The following is a 27,616-nucleotide window of genomic DNA, read 5'->3' on the forward strand; positions in this document are numbered from 1 at the left end:
ACTCATGATTGAGGTTGTTGGCGGAGTCCGGCTCCCGTAGGTATCCGGACGAAGTCTGTCTGCAGCCGTTGGTGTCGAGGATGAAGCCCGATTCCCGTAGGAGTCCGGGCGGAGTCTTCCTACAATTAAAGTTAAAGGCGAAGTCCGGCTCCCGTAGGAGGCCGGGCGGACCTCCTGGAGCTGATTCTGCTGAGGACTTTGGCTGTGGGTATTTTATACCCAACACCAGTCCCCCTACTTTCGAGTTTGAATTTCGAATGAAAGAAGTACAGAGAGAGATGGGCACAGCCGAAACCGTCCCCTCGAATCCTACGCACTGCCGCCCCTAGATATTTTGGCATTAAATGTGCGCGAGCTGGAGTCTTTTCGGATCGGGGTGATACGAAGCGACCCTTCGAAATTCTCACCGGTACATTGGCCCAGGTACGGCACCATAATGGCCCTGCTGATTCATCAGCCGCTTTTAGCCGCCTGCCGGGGGGAGTGGGACACGTGCCGGGTGTGGACTGGCTTGGGGGGATTCGTGATCATTATGGCGCCGGATCCCAGGGTCTATTTAAACCCGTCCTCCCACCTTTAGGTGCCCTATTCCATTCCAGAGTTTCTATCAGTGTCTGCCTTCTCTTCGAGAGCCCTGTTTCAGTGGGCATCTTCTCGAGCCGTAGTGTCTTCCAAATCATCTCTGTCTTCGTCCCTCTGGTCCCTCAGAGCGATATAGGTTAGTTCCAGCACCTTCAACCTTCTTTCCACCGCCTAAGGACTTCTTCTCTGTCGTTATTTTTTTGCATCTCTCCGAGTTAGTTTCCTGTGGCCTCTCGTCCCCCATTCTGTCTGTCTTCTTAGGGACCTTTAGAGCCCTCCTTCGAAACTACTCGAAATGTCGTCCGGCTCTTTCGCTCCCTGCAGTTCCGGGAGCTCTTCCGCCTCAAACCCCTAGGTCCCCTGCTCTGTAGACGAACCCGCGTCTGGGGCTGGGCTCCGCCCGGTTTTTGCACCGGGCGTCATTCCATGTTCCCTGACCTCGGAGGAACTCCTTCTGATAAGGGTTCAGTATGGAGTTCCTCCGGAGTACGACCTGGAGCTGCCTGACCCTTCTGACCGGGCCAGCACCCCCCCATCTGATCGTTTTTGCTTGTACCAAGAAGCATTTCGTGCCGGACTCCGACTTTCGCTTCCTTCCTTTGTTGTTGCCCTCTTCTGCTTCTTAGATATCTCTTTGGCTTCCGTGGCCCCGAATTCTTTTAGGTTTTTGATAGAATTTCTCTCCCTTTGCCACGTAGTCGAGGTCCAACCGTCCCTCTCCCTGTTTAGGCACTTCTACACCTTCAAGCACCATCCTTCGGCGAAGGACTGGTGGTACTTCTCCCCCTAGTTCGGCAAGAAGGGGTTGCTGAAAGGCGCCCCTTCTTCAATCCACAATTGGAAGGAGAAATATCTCTTCGTTCACTGGCCGACCTTGAGACTGGGCCTGCCCCCTTGGGGCTCTCTGAGAGATTCTGTCCGTCGGGCCCCCAGCCTGGGGGAGGATGACCTCCAGGCTGCCCGGAAGCTTCTAGCTTACTCCGCTCCTTCCCTTTCCAATCTTTTGAGGGAGCAATTTCTTTTCAACATCGGCCTGAGTCTCCAGGATCCAGCGAGTATTCATCTTTTACCTTATCTTCTCTTTTCACGCCTTTCTCCTTTCTCTTTTACCTCTTCCTCCTTCTCTCTCTCTTTCCTCTCTGTTTCTTTCTCTCTTTCTTCTCTTCTTTTTTTTTTTTTTTTTTTTGGCTCTTTGACTGATTGGTTTGCTTCTTTTTCTTCTTTCCTTTTCTCTCTCTCTTTTTTTTTTTTTCTTTTTTTTTTCTTTCTTTTTTTTTTTAGGAATGGACGCCGAAGCAGCGCGGATGCTAGCCAGGGGCCTTAGGGCCCACAAGAGAAAGGGCGCTGCGACCTCCGGATCGGCGAAGAGGGCCAGGGCGGAGGAGTCGAGCTTAGCTGCACCCGTCCAGGTGGCCCCGGCCATCAACATTCCCTCGGATGCCGAGCCAACGGCTCCCCGGGCCTCCTCGAGGAGTCCGCCGACTGGGGCCCCCATTTCGGGGTCTCCACATGAAGGGGATCATGGAGTATAGCTGGAGGAAGCCGGACTTCGCAAAGGAACTCGAGGAATGCAAGAAGAGCGCCAGCGATCGAATTTGGGCCCAGGCCGCCAGGATCAGTGCCCTTAAGGTGGAACTGTCGGCTGCGAAGGGGAAGATCGGCCAGCTGGAAGGAAATTCATCCCGGCTCTTGGCCCGGGTCGATGGCGACCAAGAGTGGTCGAAGAAGGTCTCCGACCTTCAGCAGCAACTTCAGGACGCCGAGGTGAGCCACGACGTGCATCGGGCTAGCTGGCGCAGGTAGGTGGAAGAATATAAAGGGAGGTTCAGGGCGGCGGCCGACGAAGTCGTCTGTCTCCAGAGGCAGCTGGCTAGCAGGGCACAGCTTACTTCCGCTCGAGATTCTGATGAGCTCCAAGCCCTAAGAGGCACCGTTGAGGGGATTTCTGTCTCCCTCGGGGAAAAGACAGCTGAGCTGCAACAACTGAAGATCCAACTGGCATACGAGCAGCGGGCCGTCGCAGACGCGGAGGCAGAATCCGAGGTCTTGAGGAAGAGGCATCGAGAGGCAGAGGCCGAGAGCCAGCAACTTCGTCGGGCGCTCCAGGACGCACTGCAGAAAAGGGAAGAACTAGAAGAACTTGAGAATCTAAGGCAGTCCTGGTTAAGGGATGGAGTAGATAATTCTAGGTCGGAGGGAGCAGGGCCTCCTTAGAGCTCTCTTTGTCTTTCTGTCTTTTCATGTATTTACTTTCCTTTTTGTCATTTTGCCTTTCTTTCCTTGGCCTTCCGGGCTTTGTAGCGTGTATATCGGAAATGGAATGAAAAGGGCGTTCTGTGTTACCTCGCCCGTGCATTGCACTAAATCGCCGTCCGCCGAACTTTTCTTGTCGTTTGACTTGTCTGATGTAGACGTCGTTGGAGGGCGCCCGATCGTCGATGCGTTAGCTCGCCTTTCTCGTCGTAAATGGCCGCAAACCCGAGCTTGACCGTCCGGGCTCCGCATTACTTCGGGGATGTCGTTGTTTTCCTAACCGGTGTCGAAAGTCTTTTTAGAGGCCGAGGGTGTTCGGTAGGAACTCCCCGTTTCAGTTGGAACGAAGTCCTTTAGGTCTTTTAGTGTGGATCATCCTTCATCTGTTCCTGTCGTAGTTCGTCATCCTTCCTTTTTAATTTCTCCTCTTCTGAGAGTGAGGGCCCTCCTCCCGCTTTTCACGGGGTTGCATAGAAGCGAGGAGATGCCGCTGAGGGGCTTTTTTCTTTCATCTGATCTTGTTGGGCGGCCGGGTTTCGCCGCCATCAGCCCTTGCTGCAGAAGTCGCAGGTGGAGCCCGGCTCCTGTAGGAGTCCGGGTGGGGTCTTCCCTGGCGTCGTGGACGGAGCTCAGCTCCCGTAGGAGTCCGGGTGGAGTCTTCCTTGGTGTCGTGGACGGAGCCCGGCTCCCGTAGGAGTCCGGGTGGAGTCTTCCTTGGCATCGTGGATGGAGCCCGGCTCCCATAGGAGTCCGGGTGGAGTCTTCCTTGGCATCGTGGATGGAGCCCGGCTCCCGTAGGAGTCCGGATGGAGTCTTCCTTGGCGTCGTGGACGGAGCCCGGCTCCCGTAGGAGTCCGGGTGGAGTCTTCCTCTTTGCTCGAGCCAGGGTGAGGTTCTCCTTCCATTCCCGGCTTGGCTGTGGGGGTGCGTTAGGGCGCTGTAAGGCCTCTCCCCCCATCCAGTCTAAAAGAACCGGGCCTTTGACTTTGCTCATGTCAGGATGAGGTTCTCCTCCTGTTCCTGACATGGTTGTGGGGGCACATTAGGGCACTGTAAGGCCTCTCCCCCCATCCAGTCTAAAAGAACCGGGCCTTTGACTTTGCTCATGTCAGGATGAGGTTCTCCTCCTGTTCCTGACATGGCTGTGGGGGCACATTAGGACGTTGTAAGGCTTCTCCACCCATCCGGTCTAAAAGAATCGGGCCTTTGACTTTGCTCATGTCAGGACGAGGTTCTCCTCCTGTTCCTGACATGGCTGTGGGGGCACATTAGGGCGTTGTAAGGCCTCTCCCTCCATCCGGTCTAAAAGAACCGGGCCTTTGACTTTGCTCATGTCAGGACGAGGTTCTCCTCCTGTTTCTGACATGGCCGCGGGGGCACATTAGGGCGTTGTAAGGCCTCTCCCCCCATCCGATTTTGAGATAGTCGTACTTTCATTTTAGGTATGTTAGGATGGGGTTCTCCCCCGTTCCTAACATAACTTTATTTGGAGGGGTCAGATCCAGTCGTAACAAATCCACGCCAGATGGGAAGAGAACGTCAAGTAGAAAGAAATTTAGATTCAAGGTGAAATCGTAAGTGATACATTTACAGATTTTTTGAGTTCCACGATCGCGGGTGGTTCGCTCCTCCTTGAGATCCTCCGGTGATGGAGTCGATGGTCCCGATGGGAGGCCGGTCCCCGGGTTGCTCCTCCCTTCTTGGCGGTTCAGGCTGCGAAAGGGCCCTTGGCCGATCTCCTCTACCTTCAGGCCTGCGTCGGATGAACTGTCAAGTCGACCTCGCCGAATGAGCTCCTCGATCTCGTCCCGGAGCTGGATGCATTCCTCCGTGTCGTGGCCGTGGTCGCGATGGTAGAGGCAGAACTTGTTGGGGTTGCACTTCCCGGGGTGTGTGCGCATCCTCTCCGGCCTAGGGAGCTGCTCCCTGACCTCCATCAATACCTGGGCCTTCGAGGCGTTGAGGGGGACGTAGTTGCGGAATCTCCCTGGTGGGGAACCTCGCCGAACCCCGCGATCCGAGCTTCTCTTTTTGCACGCCCGGGGTGGAGTATGGGCCCGCTTATGCCCAGGAGAGGATCGAGAACGCAGCCGGGCTTCCTTTGGCCTTTTTTCAATTGCGGGCTTACTCGAGTCTCCCGCTTGCCGCTCCCTCGCCGTCTCTTCATCCTTCATTTTGAAGGCTTCTTCCGCTCGGACGTATCCTTCAGCCCGGGCCAGCAAATAAGCAAAATCCCTGGGATACTTCTCCAGGGAGAACAAAAGATCATTCTTCTGAAGGCCACCCTTCAGGATGGCCATTGCGACCGATTGGTCCAAGTTCCGGACCTCCAGCGCCGCGATGTTGAAGTGGTTGATGTAGGCCCGAATGGACTCTCCTTCCCTCTGCTTGATGTTGATGAGGGACTCCGAACCCTTCCGGGGGCGCCGGCTGCTGACAAAATGAGCCACAAATTGGTGGCTCATTTGATCGAAGAAAAAGATGGTACCCGGTTTCAAAGCTGAGTACCAGTTCCTTGCCGCTCCCTTCAAGGTGGATGGGAAGGCCCGGCATAGAATGGCATCAGGAGCACCGTGAAGCAGCATCATCGTCCGAAAGGCCTCCAGATGATCAACCGGGTCCGAAGTCCCATCGTAGCTTTCGAACTGGGGAAGCTTGAAGTTTGGCGGGATCGGTTCCTGCATGATCATTTGGGAGAAGGGAGGGTCAGTACAAATATCTTCACCATAAGCGGGAGGCGCATGGCGGAGTTCTTCGATCCGTCGGTTCATCTCCTGGAGCCTCCGATCCAGGAAATCCTCTCGACTTCGAGTCTCGAGGGTCCTCTGGCAGAATGGGGGCAGGGATCTTCCAGTGGTGGAGTCGTGGTCCGATTGAGGGCTCTCTACCCTCGGGTTTGTTTTCCCAGAAAGGACGGGGCGGCTGGCCCAGGTGGCCTGCCCCGCCATCGGATTCTGATGTTTCGGGGATGCCCTTTTCAGGCGCACCGATGCCTGCGGCTGCTGCTGTTGCATAGCTTGCACAGCTTCGGTGAGGCCTCTGACCTGCTGCGCCAGCAGGTCAAACTGCTCCGCACCGACCGTCGCCGCCGGAGGAGGCGGAGGAGGTTGAGAAACAGGAGGGGAGGCCGGAGCCTGAGATCTGGCCGCGGAGGCCGTGGACCGTCGCGTGGACGCCTTGCGAGGAGGCATCAAGTATGGATCCCGTGGGGGAAACAAGGAGTGGGTGTTAGAGGAGACGATCGGGGGCGGCTCCGTTGAACGCTCCTTCAAGAACAAGGGTACTGCGAAGACACAGCCCCTTCCTCTAGCGCCAATCCTGTTGGTGCAAAAATCCGCTTACGCCAGAGAAGCTGGAGTCGGGGAAGTCGCGGTCACCGTCGGGACCTGCAAAGGAAGTCTAAACCGGAGGTGGGGTTGCTCCGGCAAGACCCTCCGACGCTCAAGTCAGTTCTCTGCCTCAACAAGAATGGAGTGCTCGAACGGAGAATTTAGCAAAGTTTTTAGATGAAAGATTAGAGCTTATAGAATAACGTATCCGGAGCCCCCTTTTATAGGCGGAGGGGGCAGTAGCCTGACAGCGACATCTGTAACCGTCTGGCAGTGGGCTGCCCAGGGTCAGCGGAGTTTGCTGCGAAGAGTAGTGGAGTGGACCCGTGGCTATCACCGGGGTGTGCCACGTGGAGTCTGTCGCAGGGAGTGGAGCGGCGTCTGTTGTCATGACTTGCCAGTGGATGGGAGAATCGCACGGTATCCATCGTAGGAAGTGGAGTACGATCGTGGCCGTTATTGTGGCCTGCCAGGGAGTAGTGGAGCTGCGCGGAATCTGTCGTAGGAAGTGGAGCAGAGCTGCGACCGATACTGCGGCCTGTCAGAGAGTGTTGGAGCTGCGCAAAATCTGCCGCAGGAAGTGGAGCAGGATCGTGGCCATTATGGTGGCCTGCTAGGGAGTGCAGATCCGTCGGCTGAAGTTCAACAGCGGTCGGAGTCCGGCTCCCGTAGGGGTCCGGGCGGAGTCCTCCTTGCGGTTGGGGTCGTGGGTGGAGCCCGGCTCCCGTAGGAGTCCGGACGAAGTTTGTCTGCAGCCGTTGGAGTCGAGGATGAAGCCCGGCTCCCGTAGGAGTCCGGGCGGAGTCTTCCTGCAATTAAAGTTAAAGGCGAAGTCCGGCTCCCGTAGGAGTCCGGACAAGGCTCACCGACAGCTGATGTTGAGGATGGAGCCCGGCTCCTGCAGGAGTCCGGGCGGAGTCTACTTGCGGTTGAGGTTGTTGGCGGAGTCCGGCTCCCGTAGGAGTCCGGACGAAGTCTGTCTGCAGCCGTTGGAGTCGAGGACGAAGCCCGGCTCCCGTAGGAGTCCGGGCGGAGTCTTCCAGCAATTAAAGTTAAAGGCGAAGTCCGACTCCCGTAGGAGTCCGGACAAGGCTTACCGGCAACTGATGTTGAGGATGGAGCCCGGCTCCTGTAGGAGTCCGGGCGGAGTCTGTCTGCAGCCGTTGGTGTCGAGGACGAAGCCCGGCTCCCGTAGGAGTCCGGGTGGAGTCTTCCTGTAATTAAAGTTAAAGGCGAAGTCCGGCTCCCGTAGGAGTCCGGACAAGGCTTACCGGCAGCTGATGTTGAGGACGGAGCCCGGCTCCTGTAGGAGTCCGGGCGGAGTCTACTTGCGGTTGAGGTTGTTGGCAGAGTCCGGCTCCCGTAGGAGTCCGGATGAAGTCTGTCCGCAGCCGTTGAAGTCGAGGATGAAGTCCGGCTCCCGTAGGAGTCCGGGCGGAGTCTTCCTGCAATTAAAGTTAAAGGCGAAGTCCGACTCCCGTAGGAGTCCGGACAAGGCTTACCGGCAGCTGATGTTGAGGACGAAGCCCGGCTCCTGTAAGAGTCCGGGCGGAGTCTACTTGCGGTTGAGGTTGTTGGCGGAGTCCGGCTCCCGTAGGAGTCCGGACGAAGTCTGTCTGCAGTCGTTGGAGTCGAGGATGAAGCCTGGCTCCCGTAGGAGTTCGGGCGGAGTCTTCCTGCAATTAAAGTTAAAGGCGAAGTCCGGCTCCCGTAGGAGTCCGGACAAGGCTTACCGGCAGCTGATGTTGAGGACGGAGCCCGGCTCCTGTAGGAGTCCGGGCGGAGTCTGTCTGCAGCCGTTGGTGTCGAGGATGAAGTCCGGCTCCCGTAGGAGTCCGGGTGGAGTCTTCCTGCAATTAAAGTTAAAGGCGAAGTCCGGCTCCCGTAGGAGTCCGGACAAGGCTTACCGGCAGCTGATGTTGAGGACGGAGCCCGGCTCCTGTAGGAGTCCGGGCGGAGTCTACTTGCGGTTGAGGTTGTTGGCGGAGTCCGGCTCCCGTAGGAGTCCGGACGAAGTCTGTCCGCAGCCGTTGGAGTCGAGGACGAAGCCCGGCTCCCGTAGGAGTTCGGGCGGAGTCTTCCTGCAATTAAAGTTTAAGGCGAAGTTCGGCTCCCGTAGGAGTCCGGACAAGGCTTACCGGCAGCTGATGTTGAGGACGGAGCCCGGCTCCTGTAGGAGTCCGGGCGGAGTCTACTCGCGGTTGAGGTTGTTGGCGGAGTTCAGCTCCCGTACGAGTCCGGACGAAGTCTGTCTGCAGCCGTTGGTGTCGAGGATGAAGCCTGGTTTTCGTAGGAGTCCGGATGGAGTCTTCCTGCAATTAAAGTTAAAGGCGAAGTCCGGCTCCCGTAGGAGTCCGGGCGGACCTCCTGGAGCTGATTCTGCTGAGGACTTCGGCTGTGGGTATTTTATACCCAACACCAGTCTCCCTACTTTCGAGTTTGAATTTCGAACGAAGGAAGTACAGAGAGAGATGGGCACAGCTGAAACCGTCCCCTCGAATCCTACGCACTGCCGCCCCCAGATATTTTGGCATTAAATGTGCGCGTGCTGGAGTCTTTTCGGATCGGGGTGATACGAAGCGACCCTTCGAAATTCTCGCCGGTACACTGGCCCAGGTATGGCACCATAATGGCCCTGCTGATTCATCAGCCGCTTTTAGCCGCCTGCCCGGGGGAGTGGGACACGTGCCGGGTCTGGACTGGCTTGGGGGGATTCGTGATCATTATGGCACCGGATCCCAGGGTCTATTTAAACCCGTCCTCCCACCTTTAGGTGCCCTATTCCATTCCAGAGTTTCTATCAGTGTCTGCCTTCTCTTCGAGAGCCCTGTTTCAGTGGGCATCTTCTCGAGCCGTAGTGTCTTCCAAATCTTCTCTGTCTTCGTCCCTCTGGTCCCTCAGAGCGATATAGGTTAGTTCCAGCACCTTCAACCTTCTTTCCACCGCCTAGGGACTTCTTCTCTGTCGTTATTTTTTTGCATCTCTCCGAGTTAGTTTCCTGTGGCCTCTCGTCCCCCATTCTGTCCGTCTTCTTAGGGACCTTTAGAGCCCTCCTTCGAAACTACTCGAAATGTCGTCCGGCTCTTTCGCTCCCTGCAGTTCCGGGAGCTCTTCCGCCTCAAACCCCCAGGTCCCCTGCTCTGTAGACGAACCCGCATCTGGGGCTAGGCTCCGCCCGATTTTTGCACCGGGCGCCATTCCATGTTCCCTGACCTCGGAGGAACTCCTTCTGATAAGGGTTCAGTATGGAGTTCCTCCGGAGTATGACCTGGAGCTGCCTGACCCTTCTGACCGGGCCAGCACCCCCCCATCTGGTCGTTTTTGCTTGTACCAGGAAGCGTTCCGTGCCGGACTCCGGCTTTCGCTTCCTTCCTTTGTTGTTGCCCTCTTCCGCTTCTTAGATATCTCCTTGGCTTCCGTGGCCCCGAATTCTTTTAGGTTTTTGATAGGATTTCTCTCCCTTTGCCACGTAGTCGAGGTCCAACCGTCCCTCTCCCTGTTTAGGCACTTCTATACTTTCAAGCACCATCCTTCGGCGAAGGACTGGTGGTACTTCTCCCCCCAGTTCGGCAAGAAGGGGTTGCTGAAAGGCGCCCCTTCTTCAATCCACAATTGGAAGGAGAAATATCTCTTCGTTCACTGGCCGACCTTGAGACTGGGCCTGCCCCCTTGGGGCTCTCTGAGAGATTCTGTCCGTCGGGCCCCCAGCCTGGGGGAGGATGACCTCCAGGCTGCCCGAAAGCTTCTAGCTTACTCCGCTCCTTCCCTTCCCAATCTTCTGAGGGAGCAATTTCTTTTCAACATCGGTCTGAGTCCCCAGGATCCAGCGAGTATTCATCTTTTACCTTATCTTCTCTTTTCACGCCTTTCTCCTTTCTCTTTTACCTCTTCCTCCTTCTCTCTCTCTTTCCTCTCTGTTTCTTTCTCTCTTTCTTCTCTTCTTTTTTTTTTTTTTTTTCTTGGCTCTTTGACTGATTGGTTTGCTTCTTTTTCTTCTTTCCTTTTCTCTCTCTCTTTTTCTCTTTTTCTTTTTTTTTTTTCTTTTTTTTTTTCTTTTTTTTAGGAATGGACACCGAAGCAGCGCGGATGCTAACCAGGGGCCTTAGGGCCCACAAGAGAAAGGGCGCTGCGACCTCCGGATCGGCGAAGAGGGCCAGGGCAGAGGAGTCGAGCTTAGCTGCACCCGTCCAGGTGGCCCCGGCCATCGACATTCCCTCGGATGCCGAGCCAACGGCTCTCCGGGCCTCCTCGAGGAGTCCGCCGACTGGGGCCCCCATTTCGGGGTCTCCACGTGAAGGGGATCATGGAGTATAGCCGGAGGAAGGCGGACTTCACGAAGGAACTCGAGGAATGCAAGAAGAGCGCCAGCGATCGAATTTGGGCCCAGGCCGCCAAGATCAGTGCCCTCAAGGTGGAACTGTCGGCTGCGAAGGGGAAGATCGGCCAGCTGGAAGGAAATTCATCCCGGCTCTTGGCCCGGGTCGATGGCGACCAAGAGTGGTCGAAGAAGGTCTCCGACCTTCAGCAGCAACTTCAGGACACCGAGGTGAGCCACGACGTGCATCGGGCTAGCTGGCGCAGGCAGGTGGAAGAATATAAAGGGAGGTTCAGGGCAGCGGCCGACGAAGTCGTCTGTCTCCAGAGGCAGCTGGCTAGCAGGGCACAGCTTACTTCCGCCCGAGATTCTGATGAGCTCCAAGCCCTAAGAGGCACCGTCGAGGGGATTTCTGTCTCCCTCGGGGAAAAGACAGCTGAGCTGCAACAACTGAAGATCCAACTGGCATACGAGCAGCGGGCCGTCGCGGACGCGGAGGCAAAATCCGAGGTCTTGAGGAAGAGGCATCGAGAGGTGGAGGCCGAGAGCCAGCGACTTCGTCGGGCGCTCTAGGATGCGCTGCAGAAAAGAGAAGAACTAGAAGAACTTGAGAATCTAAGGCAGTCCTGGTTAAGGGATGGAGTAGATAATTCTAGGTCGGAGGGAGCAGGACCTCCTTAGAGCTCTTTTTGTCTTTCTGTCTTTTCATGTATTTATTTCCCTTTTTGTCGTTTTGCCTTTCTTTCCTTGGCCTTCCGGGCTTTGTAGCGTGTATATCAAAAATGGAATGAAAAGGGTGTTCTGTGTTACCTCGCCCGTGCGTTGCACTAAATCGCCGTCCGCCGAACTTTTCTTGTCGTTTGACTTGTCTGATGTAGACGTCGTTGGAGGGTGCCCGATCGTCGATGCATTAGCTCGCCTTTCTCGTCGTAAATGGCCGCAAACCCGAGCTTGACCGTCCGGGCTCCGCATTACTTCGGGGATGTCGTTGTTTTCCTAACCGATGTCGAAAGTCTTTTTAGAGGCCGAGGGTGTTCGGTAGGAACTCCCCATTTCAGTTGGGACGAAGTCCTTTAGGTCTTTTAGTGCAGTTCATCCTTCATCTGTTCCTGTCGTAGTTCGTCATCCTTCCTTTTTAATTTTTCTCCTCTTCTAAGAGTGAGGGCCCTCCTCCCGCTTTTCACGGGGTTGCATAGAAGCGAGGAGATACCGTTGAGGGGCTTTTTCCTTTCATCCGATCTTGTTGGGCAGCCGGGTTTCGCCGCCATCAGCCCTTGCTGCAGAAGTCGCAGGTGGAGCCCGGCTCCCGTAGGAGTCCGGGTGGGGTCTTCCCTGGCATCGTGGACGGAGCCTGGCTCCCGTAGGAGTCCGGGTGGAGTCTTCCTTGGTGTCGTGGATGGAGCCCGGCTCCCGTAGGAGTCTGGGTGGAGTCTTCCTTGGCGTCGTGGACGGAGCCCGACTCCCGTAGGAGTCCGGGTGGAGTCTTTCTTGGCGTCGTGGATGGAGCCCTGCTCTCGTAGGAGTCCGGGTGGAGTCTTCCTCTTTGCTCGAGCCAGGGCGAGGTTCTCCTCCCATTCTCGGCTTGACTGTGGGGGCGCGTTAGGGCGCTGTAAGGCCTCTCCCCCCATCCGATCTAAAAGAACTGGGCCTTTGACTTTGCTCATGTCAGGACGAGGTTCTCCTCCTGTTCCTGACATGGTTGTGGGGGCACATTAGGGCGCTGTAAGGCCTCTCCCCCATCTGGTCTAAAAGAACTAGGCCTTTGACTTTGCTCATGTCAGGACGAGGTTCTCCTCCTGTTTCTGACATGGCTGTGGGGGCACATTAGGGCGTTGTAAGGCCTCTCCCCCCATCCGGTCTAAAAGAATCGGGCCTTTGACTTTGCTCATGTCAGGACGAGGTTCTCCTCCTGTTCCTGACATGGCTGTGGGGCACATTAGGGCGTTGTAAGGCCTCTCCCCCCATCCGATCTAAAAGAACCGGGCCTTTGACTTTGCTCATGTCAGGACGAGGTTCTCCTCCTGTTCCTGACATGACCGCGGGGGCACATTAGGGCGTTGTAAGGCCTCTCCCCCCATCCGATTTTGAGATAGTCGTACTTTCATTTTAGGTATGTTAGGACGGGGTTCTCCCCCGTTCCTAACATAACTTTATTTGGAGGGGTCAGATCCAGTCATAACAAATCCACGCCAGATGGGAAGAGAACATCAAGTAGAAAGAAATTTAGATTCAAGGTGAAATCGTAAGTGATACATTTACAGATTTTTCGAGTTCCACGGTCGCGGGTGGTTCGCTCCTCCTTGAGGTCCTCCGGTGATGGAGTCGATGGTCCCGATGGGAGGTCGGTCCCCGGGTTGCTCCTCCCTTCTTGGCGGTTCAGGCTGCGGAAGGGCCCTTGGCCGATCCCCTCTACCTTCAGGCCTGCGTCGGATGAACCGTCAAGTCGACCTCGCCGAATGAGCTCCTCGATCTCGTCCCGGAGCTGGATGCATTCCTCCGTGTCGTGGCCGTGGTCGCGGTGGTAGAGGCAGAACTTGTTGGGGTTGCGCTTCCCGGGGTGTGTGCGCATCCTCTCCAGCCTAGGGAGCTGCTCCCTGACCTCCATCAATACCTGGGCCTTCGAGGCGTTGAGGGGGACGTAGTTGCAGAATCTCCCTAGTGGGGAACCTCGCCGAACCCCACGATCCGAGCTTCTCTGCCTGCGCGCCCGGGGTGGAGTATGGGCGCGCTTATGCCCAGGAGGGGATCGAGAACGCAGCCGGGCTTCCTTTGGCCTTTTTTCAATTGCGGGCTTACTCGAGTCTCCCGCTTGCCGCTCCCTTGCCGTCTCTTCATCCTTCATTTTGAAGGCTTCTTCCGCTCGGGCGTATCCTTCAGCCCGGGCCAGCAAATCAGCAAAATTCCTAGGATACTTCTTCTCCAGGGAGAACAAAAGATCATTCTTCTGAAGGCCACCCTTCAGGGCGGCCATTGCGATCGATTGGTCCAAGTTCCGGACCTCCAGCGCCGCGATGTTGAAGCGGTTGATGTAGGCCCGAATGGACTCCCCTTCCCTCTGCTTGATGTTGATGAGGGACTCCGAACCCTTCCGGGGGCGCCGGCTGCTGACAAAATGGGCCACAAATTGGTGGCTTATTTGATCGAAGGAAAAGATGGTACCCGGTTAAAAAGTCGAGTACCAGTTCCTTGCCACTCCCTTCAAGGTGGATGGGAAGGCCCGGCATAGAATGGCATCAGGAGCACCGTGAAGCAGCATCATCGTCCGAAAGGCCTCCAGATGATCAACCGGGTCCGAAGTCCCGTCGTAGCTTTCGGACTGGGGAAGCTTGAAGTTTGGCGGGATCGGTTCCTGCATGATCATTTGGGAGAAGGGAGGGTCAGTACAAATATCTTCACCATAAGCGGGAGGTGCATGGCGGAGTTCTTCGATCCGTCGGTTCATCTCCTGGAGCCTCCGGTCCAGGAAATCCTCTCGACTTCGAGTCTCGAGGGTCCTCTGGCAGAATGGGGGCAGGGATCTTTCAGGGGTGGAGTCGTGGTCCGATTGAGGGCTCTCTACCCTCAGGTTTGTTTTCCCAGGAAGGACGGGGCGGCTGGCCCAAGTGGCCCGCCCCGCTGTCGGATTCTGATGTTCCGGGGATGCCCTTTTCGGGTGCACCGATGCCTGCGGCTGCTGCTGTTGCATAGCTTGCACAGCTTCGGTGAGGCCTCTGACCTGCTGCGCCAGCAGGTCAAACTGCTCCGCGCCGACCGCCACCACCGGAAAAGGAGGAGGAGGTTGAGAAACAGGAGGGGAGGTCGGAGCCTGAGATCTGGCGGCGGAGGCCATGGACCGTCGCGTGGACGCCTTGCGAGGAGGCATCAAGTATGGATCCCGTGGGGGAAACAAGGAGTGGGTGTTGGAGGAGACGATCGGGGGCGGCTCCGTTGAACGCTCCTTCAAGAACAAGGGTACTGCGAAGACACAGCCCCTTCCTCTAGCGCCAATCCTGTTGGTGCAAAAATCCGCTTACGCTGGAGAAGCTGGAGTCGGAGAAGTCGCGGTCACCGTCGGGACCTGCAAAGGAAGTCTAAACCAGAGATGGGGTTGCTCCGGCAAGACCCTCCGACACTCAAGTCAGTTCTCTGCCTCAACAAGAATGGAGTGCTCGAACTGAGAATTTAGCAGAGTTTTTAGATGAAAGATTAAAGCTTATAGAATAACATATCTGGAGCCCCCTTTTATAGGCGGAGGGGGCAGTAGCCTGACAGCGACATCTGTAACCGTCTGGCAGTGGGCTGCCCAGGGTCAGGCGGAGTTTGCTGCGAAGAGTAGTGGAGTGGACCCGTGGCTATCACCGGGGTGTGCCACGTGGAGTCTGTCGCGGGGAGTGGAGCGGCGTCTGTTGTCATGACTTGCCAGCGGATGGGAGAATCGCGCGGTATCCGTCGTAGGAAGTGGAGTAGGATCATGGCCGTTATTGTGGCCTGCCAGGGAGTAGTGGAGCTGCGCGGAATCTGTCGTAGGAAGTGGAGCAGAGCTGCGACCGATACTACGGCCTGTCGGAGAGTGTTGGAGCTGCGCGGAATCCGCCGCAGGAAGTGGAGCAGGATCGTGGCCGTTATGGTGGCCTGCTAGGGAGTGCAGATCCGTCGGCTGAAGTTCGACAGCGGTCGGAGTCCGGCTCCCGTAGGGGTCCGGGCGGAGTCCTCCTTGCGGTTGGGGTCGTGGGTGGAGCCCGGCTCCCGTAGGAGTCCGGACGAAGTTTGTCTGCAGCCGTTGGAGTCGAGGACGAAGCCCGGCTCCCGTAGGAGTCCGGGCGGAGTCTTCCTGCAATTAAAGTTAAAGGCGAAGTCCGGCTCCCGTAGGAGTCCGGACAAGGCTCACCGACAGCTGATGTTGAGGACGGAGCCCGGCTCCTGTAGAAGTCCGGGCGGAGTCTACTTGCGATTGAGGTTGTTGGCGGAGTCCGGCTCCCGTAGGAGTCCGGACGAAGTCTGTCCGCAGCCGTTGGAGTCGAGGACGAAGCCCGGCTCCCGTAGGAGTCCGGGCGGAGTCTTCCTGCAATTAAAGTTAAAGGCGAAGTCCGGCTCCCGTAGGAGTCCGGACAAGGCTTACCGGCAACTGATGTTGAGGACGGAGCCCGGCTCCTGTAGGAGTCCGGGCGGAGTCTGTCTGCAGCCGTTGGTGTCGAGGACGAAGCCCGGCTCCCGTAGGAGTCCGGGTGGAGTCTTCCTGCAATTAAAGTTAAAGGCGAAGTCCGGCTCCCGTAGGAGTCCGGACAAGGCTTACCGGCAGCTGATGTTGAGGACGGAGCCCGGCTCCTGTAGGAGTCCGGGCGGAGTCTACTTGCGGTTGAGGTTGTTGGCGGAATCCGGCTCCCGTAGGAGTCCGGACGAAGTCTGTCTGCAGCCGTTGGAGTCGAGGATGAAGCCCGGCTCCCGTAGGAGTCCGGGCGGAGTCTTCCTGCAATTAAAGTTAAAGGCGAAGTCCGGCTCCCGTAGGAGTCCGGACAAGGCTTACCGGCAGCTGATGTTGAGGACGAAGCCCGGCTCCTGTAGGAGTCCAGGCAGAGTCTACTTGCGGTTGAGGTTGTTGGCGGAGTCCGGCTCCCGTAGGAGTCCGGACGAAGTCTGTCTGCAGCCGTTGGAGTCGAGGACGAAGCCCGGCTCCCGTAGGAGTCCTGGCGGAGTCTTCCTGCAATTAAAGTTAAAGGCGAAGTCCGGCTCCCGTAGGAGTCCAGACAAGGCTTACCAGCAGCTGATGTTGAGGACGGAGCCCGGCTCCTGTAGGAGTCCGGGCGGAGTCTGTCTGCAGCCGTTGGTGTCGAGGATGAAGCCCGGCTCCCGTAGGAGTCCGGGTGGAGTCTTCCTGCAATTAAAGTTAAAGGCGAAGTCCGGCTCCCGTAGGAGTCCGGACAAGGCTTACCGGCAGCTGATGTTGAGGACGGAGCCCGGCTCCTGTAGGAGTCCGGGCGGAGTCTACTTGCGGTTGCGGTTGTTGGCGGAGTCCGGCTCCCGTAGGAGTCCGGACGAAGTCTGTCCGCAGCCGTTGGAGTCGAGGACGAAGCCCGGCTCCCGTAGGAGTCCAGGCGGAGTCTTCCTGCAATTAAAGTTAAAGGCGAAGTCCGGCTCCCGTAGGAGTCCGGACAAGGCTTACCGGCAGCTGATGTTGAGGACGGAGCCTGGCTCCTGTAGGAGTCCGGGTGGAGTCTACTCGCGGTTGAGGTTGTTGGCGGAGTCCGGCTCCCATAGGAGTCCGGACGAAGTCTGTCTGCAGCCGTTGGTGTCGAGGACGAAGCCCGGTTCCCGTAGGAGTCCGGGCGGAGTCTTCCTGCAGTTAAAGTTAAAGGCGAAGTCCGGCTCCCGTAGGAGTCCGGGCGGACCTCCTGGAGCTGATTCTGCTGAGGACTTCGGCTGTGGGTATTTTATATCCAATATTTAATATTTTAATATATATATTTTAAAAAATTAATAAAAATTAATGATTTTAGTGTCATTATGTAGATTGTCTAATGATCTACAACATATAATGAAATCATATCAAAATCATAAATTTTCACATGATTTTTTTTTATTTTTCTACTTTTTAGCAGTTATTGACCAAAAAAAAGATGAAAAATAAAATATTTAATGACAAAATGAAGGATTATCTTGCTTTCGATCAAAATTTATTGCCTCATCAAAGGAGTTATGAAATTTTTCTAGGATTTTTTCTCTTTTTTTTTGGACATCGTTCGCACTCGTCGTCGAAGCTTGAGACTCAGGATTCCTCTCGGGCTTCTCAAGAGCTCTCACGCTGAGGCTACCAAATAATTGGTAGCCCAGCCCCACAAAGGAGACAAAGCCACCCCCGAGCCCCCCTGGCTCCCCCTCCCTCCCACATGGGTATATCGGTACGGCTCAGTTCACGTGTGAACCAAGCCGAACCAAGTGGAACCGAGCAAAATCGCATGGTTTTGCACGGTTCGACAGCAAACTGTATCGAACCAATCTAGTTCGGTATGGTTTACTTGATTTACTAAAAAGAGGGGTGAACCGGACCGGTTCTCTCTTGATTCGGTTCAGTACGGCCTGTACCGACCGATTTAGATCGGTATAGAAAACCTTACTTTGCAATATCCACCACCATCAAGAAGCATGATGATTGCAAGCACCCTATCATGTTTTAAAGCACCAAGTTGTACTTTTTATACCCCTCCCCTCCATTCAATCTTGGCATTTGTTTTATCAATCCTTCAACTCCCTAGACCTCATATTCCAATCAGACTTTGAGAACTATATCAACTTCTTGTGCTTATTGCCCAACCTAAATCCCTCTATGGTGCGACCTTTCACCGAAACACTATGAAGTAAAACATTTGATGGCCCTTTCAAGGTTCTGAAGTGTATCAATGACAATACCTACAACGTTGAACTTCCTAGAGATTATGGAGTATCTACAACATTCAACGTATGACCTATCACCTTACTATAAAAACTAGGAAGACCAAGAAGACTTAAAGTTGATAGTTTGTTTTCTCCAACCAAGGGGTTATGATGCTAGAGCACCTCGGGTTGCCTCTTTATTCTTGCTCTCCTCCCTTTTAGTGGATTCCTAGGGTTTGTGAGTGAGCATGTGAGAGCTGTATCCTTGGAGTGGCCAGCCAAGGTGGACCTTGGAAGAGAGTGTTCCACCTGTACTCTTCTTTTGGTTACCATCTGCCAGTTCTACCACCTTGTGTTGTATATGTGGTAGTGGGGTTTCTACTTCGCCACAACCGATTGCATCATTCTTCGAGTTTTCAACCCAATTTCAACACCTCCCCCATGTTGCTAGATTTATTTCACAAGATAATTTAGAATGTTCAACAACCATCTAATCTACAAAATCAAACGGAGTTGTTTTAACTGCAAAATATTGTCTTATGACCAGCATAAAACTACTTCCATCCTGGTTGGTAAAGGGTTGTCACTTGTCAGTTGTCACCAATAATTTGTGATGATAAAAAGGATTTACAAAACATAGTTCAGTCTTCCAGTTTCAGATGTTAATGGGTGAAACAAAGTTGGAGACCCAGCTGTTTCAGGATCATGTTGAGGTGTTTCAGGACTGTTTCATCTGAAATGACCTTGTCTTAGTCGGACCGTCATGAAACATATTGACAACCTTTTCATCTATGGCAAGCAATTTTTGAAAAGGTTTTAGCCAGCTGGTCACAGTATTTTGCATGAAATGTTGGCCAAATAGTTAGCTTTTACACCTTAATATCACAGAACATTGGGTACAAGTGATATAATTTGGCATATTCACCATGACTATTTACATCTTTCCCTTCATATTTAACAGAAAATGGATTAAGAAAGGTCCAAACAACATAGAAGATATGGAATTTCAAAAGTTTGTTCTTTGAGCTATCATGGTAGTGGACCACCAAGGCTTGTGTTTACGTTACAGAAATAAAATCAGATTTGATATCATTATTTACTTTAAGCTGAGAAATTGGAGGAAGAAAAGGGTGATTAAGAGAGGGAGAAAGCTGAAAGAGAAGAAACAGAAAAAAGAAGATAAAATAAATTAGCCGAAGCCGAAGCTGCCTAACATTAAAAAACCAAGTCTCCACCATAAATCTGATTCCATGACTTCCAACATCATTTTCCTTGCACTAATAAAGATGCTAAGGACTAATAATGTTTTTCCCAAAGGTTCCCAATTAAGGAGCAAATAAAAGAAGAACAGATTCCAAGAAGAATTCATATATGCCATTTGAAAGATTCTTAGCAATACATGAATATGCTTTTATTTCTGTAATTTAAAGAGAGCAACAAGTATCATATTGATCGTGTCAGTTGCCGATTGAGTTCCAAATGGCCTTGACTGAATATTTAGTGTAAGCAAAAAATTACCAGGATTTTTTCAGTCAGTCGAAACATTTCTTCTGAAGCACATGGTTTGTTGGTTTAGGCCCCTCAGGTCATGTGGCTGTTAACCATAAGGTTGAAGGTTTAAGCCCCTTCAGTGTTTCTCAAAAAAAGTACCAATATGGCCAGGACCATGAAATGCATGCAATAATATGCATATCCTATGAGGACAAGGACTAACCAAATGTGCCAGTGAGATGTTTAAGACACAAAAACTTCTGATTGATACTATAAAGGGCTTATCTAAGAAGATAAATAAAATATCTGGAGAACTTAAGCATACAAAATGAGAACTCAAGTATTTATAATTTTAGATCATAAACATGTCGAAGGAAATATTAGTCTGAATATTGATAGAAACTATGTAAAAGTGTGGAAGCTAAAGACTCATGCTTCAGAAGATAAGCTTTTGTATTAGAATTGTTGAGAAATGGATGATGCCATTTTGGTCCCAATTACAGCACTCTGTTCCTATAAAGATTAAAAACCAACTTACCAGCTTCAGAGGTTGGATGGGATCTGGAATTGACAACATCAGGCTTTCATTCCATATAGGATTCCAGTTGCTCTTTATCACCCGTGTTTTCATTGACTGCCACCATAAATAGAAAATCATTTCAGACATGAATGATATACAAAAGTTCAGCATGATAAAGACTTGATCTTGTTAAAAGTTCTCCTACTTGGTGTCCCAAATTGAGGATAACATAAGGATCGCTAGTCATCACATCTCGAACGGCTAAATTGGTACCTCTTATAATGTTGACCTTGATCAAACCAACAAATTCAATCATACCCATCTACAAAATTAATTTTGATTAGAAGACTCAAGAGGAATTTGATTAGCAATTCCGTAGTCGTATATAAATGCAAATTAGATAATTTGAAGCAAGCCAAACTCTAAGTTTGACATGTTCGGGTCATGTGAATTGCACCATTTTTTTTATTGCCTTCTGCTCAGACTCCTTCCTTCTCCAGCTATTTTGGAATGCATGACCTAGTCCATAACGAAGGCCAGTGTGTTGTTTCTCAAAGCTTTTACTGGAAACATTGTTCTGCAAAGCTGTGCTCAAACTACCAGGCGTTGTAGATATAATCAACCCACCAGAGTTTGAAAATTGTTGCAGCTCATATTTTCTCCTAAATATTCAAGAAATGAAATTATGATTTAGAATTTAAATGAATATTGTAGACAAATCTGAAAACTGCAGCACTAGAATGTACTTGATAAAATCAGAGCGTTCCTCTATAGAAGAATCTGGTCCTGGCTTTTTCAAATTTTCAGGCAAGAAAGCTTCATATCTCATATTTACCGCAGCATTGCCACCCCTATCAGACAAAAAATCAACCTGTTCATCTGTCCACTCTTCTAGCTTCACTGATAAGACCTGAAGCAGAAAGCAAATAAACTTGATATCTATCAGTATGTAAAATCTGCCCAAATCAGCATCATATTTACATATTTCTAAACGGTGCAGGTTACTTCCTAGGACCCTCTATGGCTTTGAAGTCATTGTTTGAATAAGGATTGCCCCTTTAAGATGTGTAATATCCATTACACCACCTTGTTATGGGGGATCTTGGTTCTGTATTTTGTCATATGTTCTTTCTTACTTTAATAATCTTCTCATTTTGGGTTCAAGGTAGGTATGAAAAACATGCATATAAAAGGTTGTAACAAAGTGTAACAGTATAGTGCTTTCCCTACTTTAAAATCCAAACAAGATTAATGAATAAAAAAACTATTGATGGGAACTCTAAACTTACATAAAAGATGATTTACAACTCTTATTAGAAAAAAATACTCTTTAATAGATTGGTTATATTGTCCCAAATAATGTATAATATTATGTTGTCATTTATTCATTCTTTCTACATTCATTCATGTTATGAATATATATTACCAAGAAATTACTTAAATTTCACACAGAATTCTCCTAGATACATGTTTTTTCCTGAGTGCAGTCCAGCAACATCTTTGTTTTGAGTTTTTTGATGGTTGCAGTTCGACATATGCATCTTCCTTAATCTCAGACAACAAATAGGAATCATTTGTATGACAAATCCTTAAGACCTTCTGAAGAGAGATGCAACAAATTGAAACAATTTTACACTTCCATATCCAGTAAACAAAGGGTGTCCCAACCATGTACTTCCCTTCTACCTAATAAAGGTAATAATGGGCAATAACTGAAGGGTGTCCCAATAAACGAGGCACCTACCACCGCAGGGTTTAGGGCCAGATATACACAGCCTTACCCCCACATGTCGGGAGCAGAATGTTTTTGATAAGTCACATAAAAACTTCATAGATTTGGTACCTTTGATATATGCACTCCAAGGCTTCTATGGACTCCAGAACACTTGATACAAATAAATACTCCAAGACTCAATGACCTGGTTAGAGTAATTCTGTCCAGTGAGATGGACAGTTGTTGAACAAAAAATAAAGCACTGAAAATCATCAAGGAATATAAATGTACCGATAATGTAAGAGGCATCTTATCATCTTTGAATAAATATGAAGATAATTTCACACAACATAGTATAATAATATTAAGCCAATTTTCAAATTAACGGAAATGCTATAGTCCCAAATTATCTGCTAAAGAGTTCTAAAACATCTGCATGACAAGAATGAGTGATGCATAAATTTACAAGTCAGGTACTATCTTTCTGATGTGATGCACTAATTACAGTGTAAGCAGTGAAGAAAGCAAACTGAAACCAAGTTCCCATCACATTGATAGGTTTATAAATACATTCTTATTAAATTATTTGTAATTCAAATAAATCCATGCTTTTTATCAAGGAAAATGGTATCTAAATGATGGTAACAAACATAGAAAGGATCAAAACTTTTCAAGAATATGAAATTCCAAATTGAATGCATTTTTTATGGATGACAAAGTATCCAATCAGAAATCCAAAAGTTGCATCTAACTACACTTCTGTGATTTGCTTTCTGCATTCCTCTGAAGATCAAAGATATTTGAAGTTCATAGGGCATGAAACTCCTTCAACATTTATTTCCCATCACCATTTTTGCATATGAAATATTGGCACTTCGTGCAAAGATATGTATACTTTGGATGAGGTTCTAACAGTTCTAGTATTATAATTTATGTATTTAACAAAAGTAGCTTATTTCACTGAAAGAACAGATTAGAACTCTCCAAACATTGTACTTGAACAGTCACTGGAGGATAAAAGAGAGAAATGACAAGTATAATCAGTAGTTGTAGCCATGTGGATGAACTTCTAAATGAAGTAGACATAAAAAAAATATTTAGCCTTCGGTTTTCACATCATCACAACCGTCACAACTCACAAGAATATTTACCATCAGGGTTCATAAGAAGACCTTGTGATGATTGACGGCAACTAATTAGATGAGAGCATGGGTGGGTGAATGATATTGACTGAAAAGAAGAACATCAGGAGATATGGACCAAAAAAACAGACATCAAGGAAGCATATATTATGAAATGTTAGTAAGAATAAATAATGGTGGGATAGATTGATGCCCCCCCTCCAAGAAAAAAGTGCACACATATCAATTGAAAAGAAAAAGATGCATGCTTTTCCTAGAAAACTGGAGCAGGAAGTATGAAGGGGATATGTGTTCAGCATTGTGTGATTGTTGACATGGCTTGGTTGGAATTTAGATGAAACAGCTGAAAGGTTGGCTAATAAGTCTAACTTAGAATGTTGGCCGACCTAAAAGAGTTTAAGCTTATAAGTGTTGTCATTATGACAATAATAAAGTAAGTGCAGGACAAAGCAGAAAGAGATTATGTCAGAATGAGAACTTAAGGAAGATAAGAAATTGCACCAGAAAATGACAAAGTGATGGAAAAGTAGTTGAGATAACATAAGCATCCAAAACAAAGAAACTACTGGTTCCTAGTAAGGAAATGGGGAAAGATATGTGAAAAATTTGGGCTTTGGAAACTCAGTTGTAATCTGGGAGCAAGTTAATACAAGCTTGGATTAGAAAATAAGTAGCTGTTAATATATGAGGTTATGTGTTAGCGATAACACATCCTTCCACACTGGCTGCTTAGCCTTTGGGCTGGGGCAGTGGAGGGTGGGCATTCTTTCTATTGCCTGGGTAGAGATAGAATGTTTGTGACACCATCATAGCTGTTCAGTATCCTCTACCTGTCTGTCTGTAGGAGGAGAAGTAATTTTTCTACACCACACACCTATCCCCTCCACACGCGTCCCCCACACCTCCCCACCCCCCCAGTGCAACCTTTATATGTATAGTTATCTTAGTTTCTAATTATATTTTATCTATTCAATCAAACCTTTACATATTAATATATAAAAATATCTTTCTCTTGATTCAAGAATATAAGACAAGAAAAAGAATAAAAACATCTTCACCAAAAAATCTGGGCATAGTAAACTTTAATATGGTATTCATAAAGCTTCTGAGAATTAATATTTTCTGTGACTCTAAGATCAAAATTTGCTGTTCATGTACACATATAATAGGGTGTAAATGGTTTGTGCTGAATAAATGATGTTAGGGTTTGATCTAGTCATGTGCCATCTACCTCTATATTCATGCCAATTATAGTTCTTAAGAAATAGATTGACCAAAAGTTTGTTCGATTTTTGATCCCTCTTGTCGAGTTCATTGTGAGTTGACTTTCTTCATTACATCACACATCACATTAAAATATGATTTGTCTAATGTTGAAAGATAGTTGTTTTAACTTTCATATTTATTTCTTGTTTCAAAATAAAAAAAAATAATAACAATTAAGAACTTATACTTTCAAGTTTCAACATATAGGAGTATACACGTGTCTTAGACTAAGCTTCAAACCAGGCATTGCCATGGCGATACACTGTCCTCTTAAGAAAAGGTCTCATTTCAAGTCTTATTTGGTTCAACCCCTGGGATACTAAGTTGATTGATTAAACATGCCTTGTCTAAAAGAAGTTATATTTACTCTAAATTTTTACAAACAACTCAGCATGTTCGATGCATATAAGAAAAAGATATAACTTACAATAACATTTGTTGGGGGTATTTTGGTACTAGCCGAGGACGTGGGGAAGGACTTCTGAACAGCTCCAACCATTGTGCATGTGCCCTGAGGATTTGACAGAGGCATTAATTGCCTCTTTCCCTCTCGTCCTATCCCCCAATGAGCAGCATAACAAGACAAAAGAAGAAAAGAAAGAAAAGAGAAAAGGTGGTAGGGAGAGGATACACTTCCACATCCTGCTTCATGGATGCCTGTGCTCTCCATGCACATCCGACCCCACCGCGGCCTCCGATCCTCAGCCTCTGATCTTTGCATCAGCCTCCACTCCTAGTTTGGCCATTGATCTCCAGTTCAGATGGCAAATTCATGCCTCGGCTAAGTCAGCCTTCAGCCCGAAGATAGCTCTCGAACTTTGGGCACCAATCTAAGGGATGCCGCAGCCTAAGCTTCTTCTTCAAGGATTCTTGGCCAATCCTTACTCTTAATCGGCCTCGGAGCCATTCACTATTACAACCCATTATTCTGAGAAGATCGATCCTCACCCAATCTCATCGAACCGTATCCCCCGTGTAGAATCGAGCCACATCGGCCACTTAGACTTCGACCGTCGGCCCCAAACCGAGCATTTGCACCAAGCTTGCCGCCTGCCCCCAAGGCCTATTCCTCTTGACCCTTGGTTCAATTACCACCAGCCGAACCATCCACTGACCCCAATCCAAAATCTCCAAATAGCTGTCACGTCAGGCCACTAAAGAGGATGGCTTGCCATAATAAGGATGGTCATATCATCCCATTTGATAATAAAGGTGGCCATGAACAAAGCCACGCTATTTTCATGATTGCCTGTCCATATCTAATATATATATATTAAAATGGAGCTTCCATGTTGGTTTGTCTCCGTTTGACATGTGGATAAGAGATTTTGTGCCACGTGTAGTGAAGCCGCGTGACGGGTCCACGGAAGGAGGTCAACTACAGGGATGCACGGAAGCATTCGAAACCTCGCGCTCTTCTCCATCGCAAAACTCGTAGACGCACGGAAGCTTTCGAACGATGGGGATGCATGGAAGTGTCGTTCGCGGCCGCCATTGGAGGAGGATGGGGTGTCGGGGTAGGGCAGCGGCCGACTCGCTGGAGTAGGCATCGGATCCATCCTCATGGCCATCGTCGAAGGAGGGGGCGCCAGGGTGGGGCAGTGGCCATCGTTCGTGATCGCCGTAGGAGGGGGCGTCGGGGTGCGGTAGTGACCGTCGTTTGCGGCCCGTTCATAGGAGTAGGCATCGGATTTGTCCTCTCAACCACCATCGGAGGAGGAAGGGGCACTGAGGTTGTTGGGAATAGTGTCCCAAAACCAATCGTCAGCCTATTGACGGTTGTGCTCTTTGTTGTATTAGTACATAAATCATAAATAAATAAAAATTATTTTGACATTTTTCATCACAAATTGTCATCTTCTAATGAACTCCTATGTGGTGGTGAAGTCCTTAGGACTATTTAGACTCGACAAAGGAGGATTTGTCATTTAGTCCTTAATCTGTTCGTGATCAAATGATACGTTGTTACCAAGGACAACAATGTTTATCGAGCATAAGTCGTTGTGTGCCATATAGGTTGGTTGTCCTCTTAACCAAGGAGTGTGGAGACACTGGTATGGCATATAGGTGAGATATAAGGGTACATCTGCACTGAACATGATCGACTCCGAAGCTATCTCTGCTGTCAAGATTTGCTCCGATGGGATATGGGTATAAATGTCCCTCCAACCTGAGACCGCCACGATGACTTGCAAGCAACTCACTGCACCTAGGCACTGGACTACCTGAATTTTTAATTCAGTGATGGAAGGCTGCTAGGTGTAGTCAAGTACTTGACTTGTCGGTGCGTGTGTCAAGATGGGATTGACCACTCCAGTTCAGGAGCTGTGTACAGTCGTGTTTCAATTTAGCAAAATCTTGACCAGGATAGTCCTAGTGAGGAGTCACAGGACTGTTTGAGTTGAGCACGACTCGGATGATCTAATCAGGATTGACAGTTTAACCATGAGTCATTCTAAACACAGGGGTCAAAAAGGATGAATTATACAGTAACCATATTCATGTAGGTTTTGAGTATTGCGATTATGACTATTCGACCTATCCGAACATCGGATATCATTGCTAGATGGTCACTTCGATTAGTACAGGAATTGATTCTTGTGCTATCGGCTTAGGTTCGAACCTGCGGGGTCACACACATTAGAGATTCCTATCTAATCTGATGGCCGATGAAGAGTCCTAATGTTCGTGGACTATGAGTCCTACGTGTCTGGGACTCTGTGATCGAGAATTAAGATTCTCTGATCATGAGTCCCACACATTTTGGGTATCGGGGTCAAGAGTCCCACTGGTTTGGGACTTTTCGATCAGAATTTCATATCGATGAATTCTGATGCCCGATTGCCCATCGGATTTGGACTCAATATTTATGAGAGATTTAATTAATGATTTGATCGCTAATTAACTCAATTTGATTGAGTAATTATTTTTGGATCAAGTCCAATTGAATTGGATTCAGTTGGATTTGACCCGATTAGGTTATGAGTTGACCTAATCATCGAGATGGTTTGGTCCCTGATTTGATTAGAGATTGGGCTTAGTCAATTTCTGATTTGATTAAGATTTTATTGAGCCTAATTAAGCCTAATTAAGTAGGATTTAATTTAGTCTAATTGTGCTTAACCTATTTTGATTGGGTTGGTTCAATTAAGATTAAACCACCATTTGAATTTGAATCCCTGCGCCACTTCATATCTCTGCGCCCATTTGAATTCACGAGAAGAAACTTCTCTTGAATTTTCTCTCATGAAAAGCCCTTCCCACGCCCCACATTTGTGGACCATATAGGTGGATAAGGATGGTTGGTTGGCCATTCAAATTCAAAAGAAACTTTGAATTTAAATGAGCAACCAATCCATGCGCCTTGTCCTTATCCTCTTTAGCGCCGCATATCTTACACGAGAAAGAGTTTCTCATGAAACCTTTCCACGCACAAAGTAGCCATGCACCTTCTCTTCTCACGCCCAAGTGGATAGGGATGAGTTGGTTTACATTTAAATTCAAATTTGATTTGAATTCAAATGTGCAACCACTTATCTTTATCCTCTCACGCGGATAAGACATGTTTTGAATTGTTTTAAAAAGAGGAGAAAGCTGGGGCATGCATAGAAATTTTCTGAGAGAGAAAGTGGGGCGTGAGGAACCCTTCTGCGTGAG

The 27,616-nt window shown here is 49.8% G+C and overlaps 1 protein-coding gene across 1 annotated transcript in view; it reads right to left on the bottom strand.

Moving 5' to 3' along the window:
* LOC105036314 (probable ADP-ribosylation factor GTPase-activating protein AGD11) overlaps positions 1-25,530 on the bottom strand; it is a 131,789-nt gene extending 106,259 nt beyond the window's left edge. Inside the window, exons 1-6 of the mRNA XM_073257398.1 lie at positions 25,367-25,530; positions 21,681-21,813; positions 20,584-20,747; positions 20,295-20,499; positions 20,043-20,159; positions 19,856-19,951 (exon numbers count right to left, since the gene is read on the bottom strand). Of these exons, the coding sequence (XP_073113499.1) occupies positions 19,856-19,951; positions 20,043-20,159; positions 20,295-20,499; positions 20,584-20,747; positions 21,681-21,813; positions 25,367-25,530 (879 nt within the window). The remainder of the gene's footprint in view (positions 1-19,855; positions 19,952-20,042; positions 20,160-20,294; positions 20,500-20,583; positions 20,748-21,680; positions 21,814-25,366) is intronic.
* Positions 25,531-27,616: the final 2,086 nt, after the last annotated feature.

Source organism: Elaeis guineensis, chromosome 5, assembly GCF_000442705.2.
Source record: "Elaeis guineensis isolate ETL-2024a chromosome 5, EG11, whole genome shotgun sequence".
Taxonomy (NCBI): domain Eukaryota; kingdom Viridiplantae; phylum Streptophyta; class Magnoliopsida; order Arecales; family Arecaceae; genus Elaeis; species Elaeis guineensis.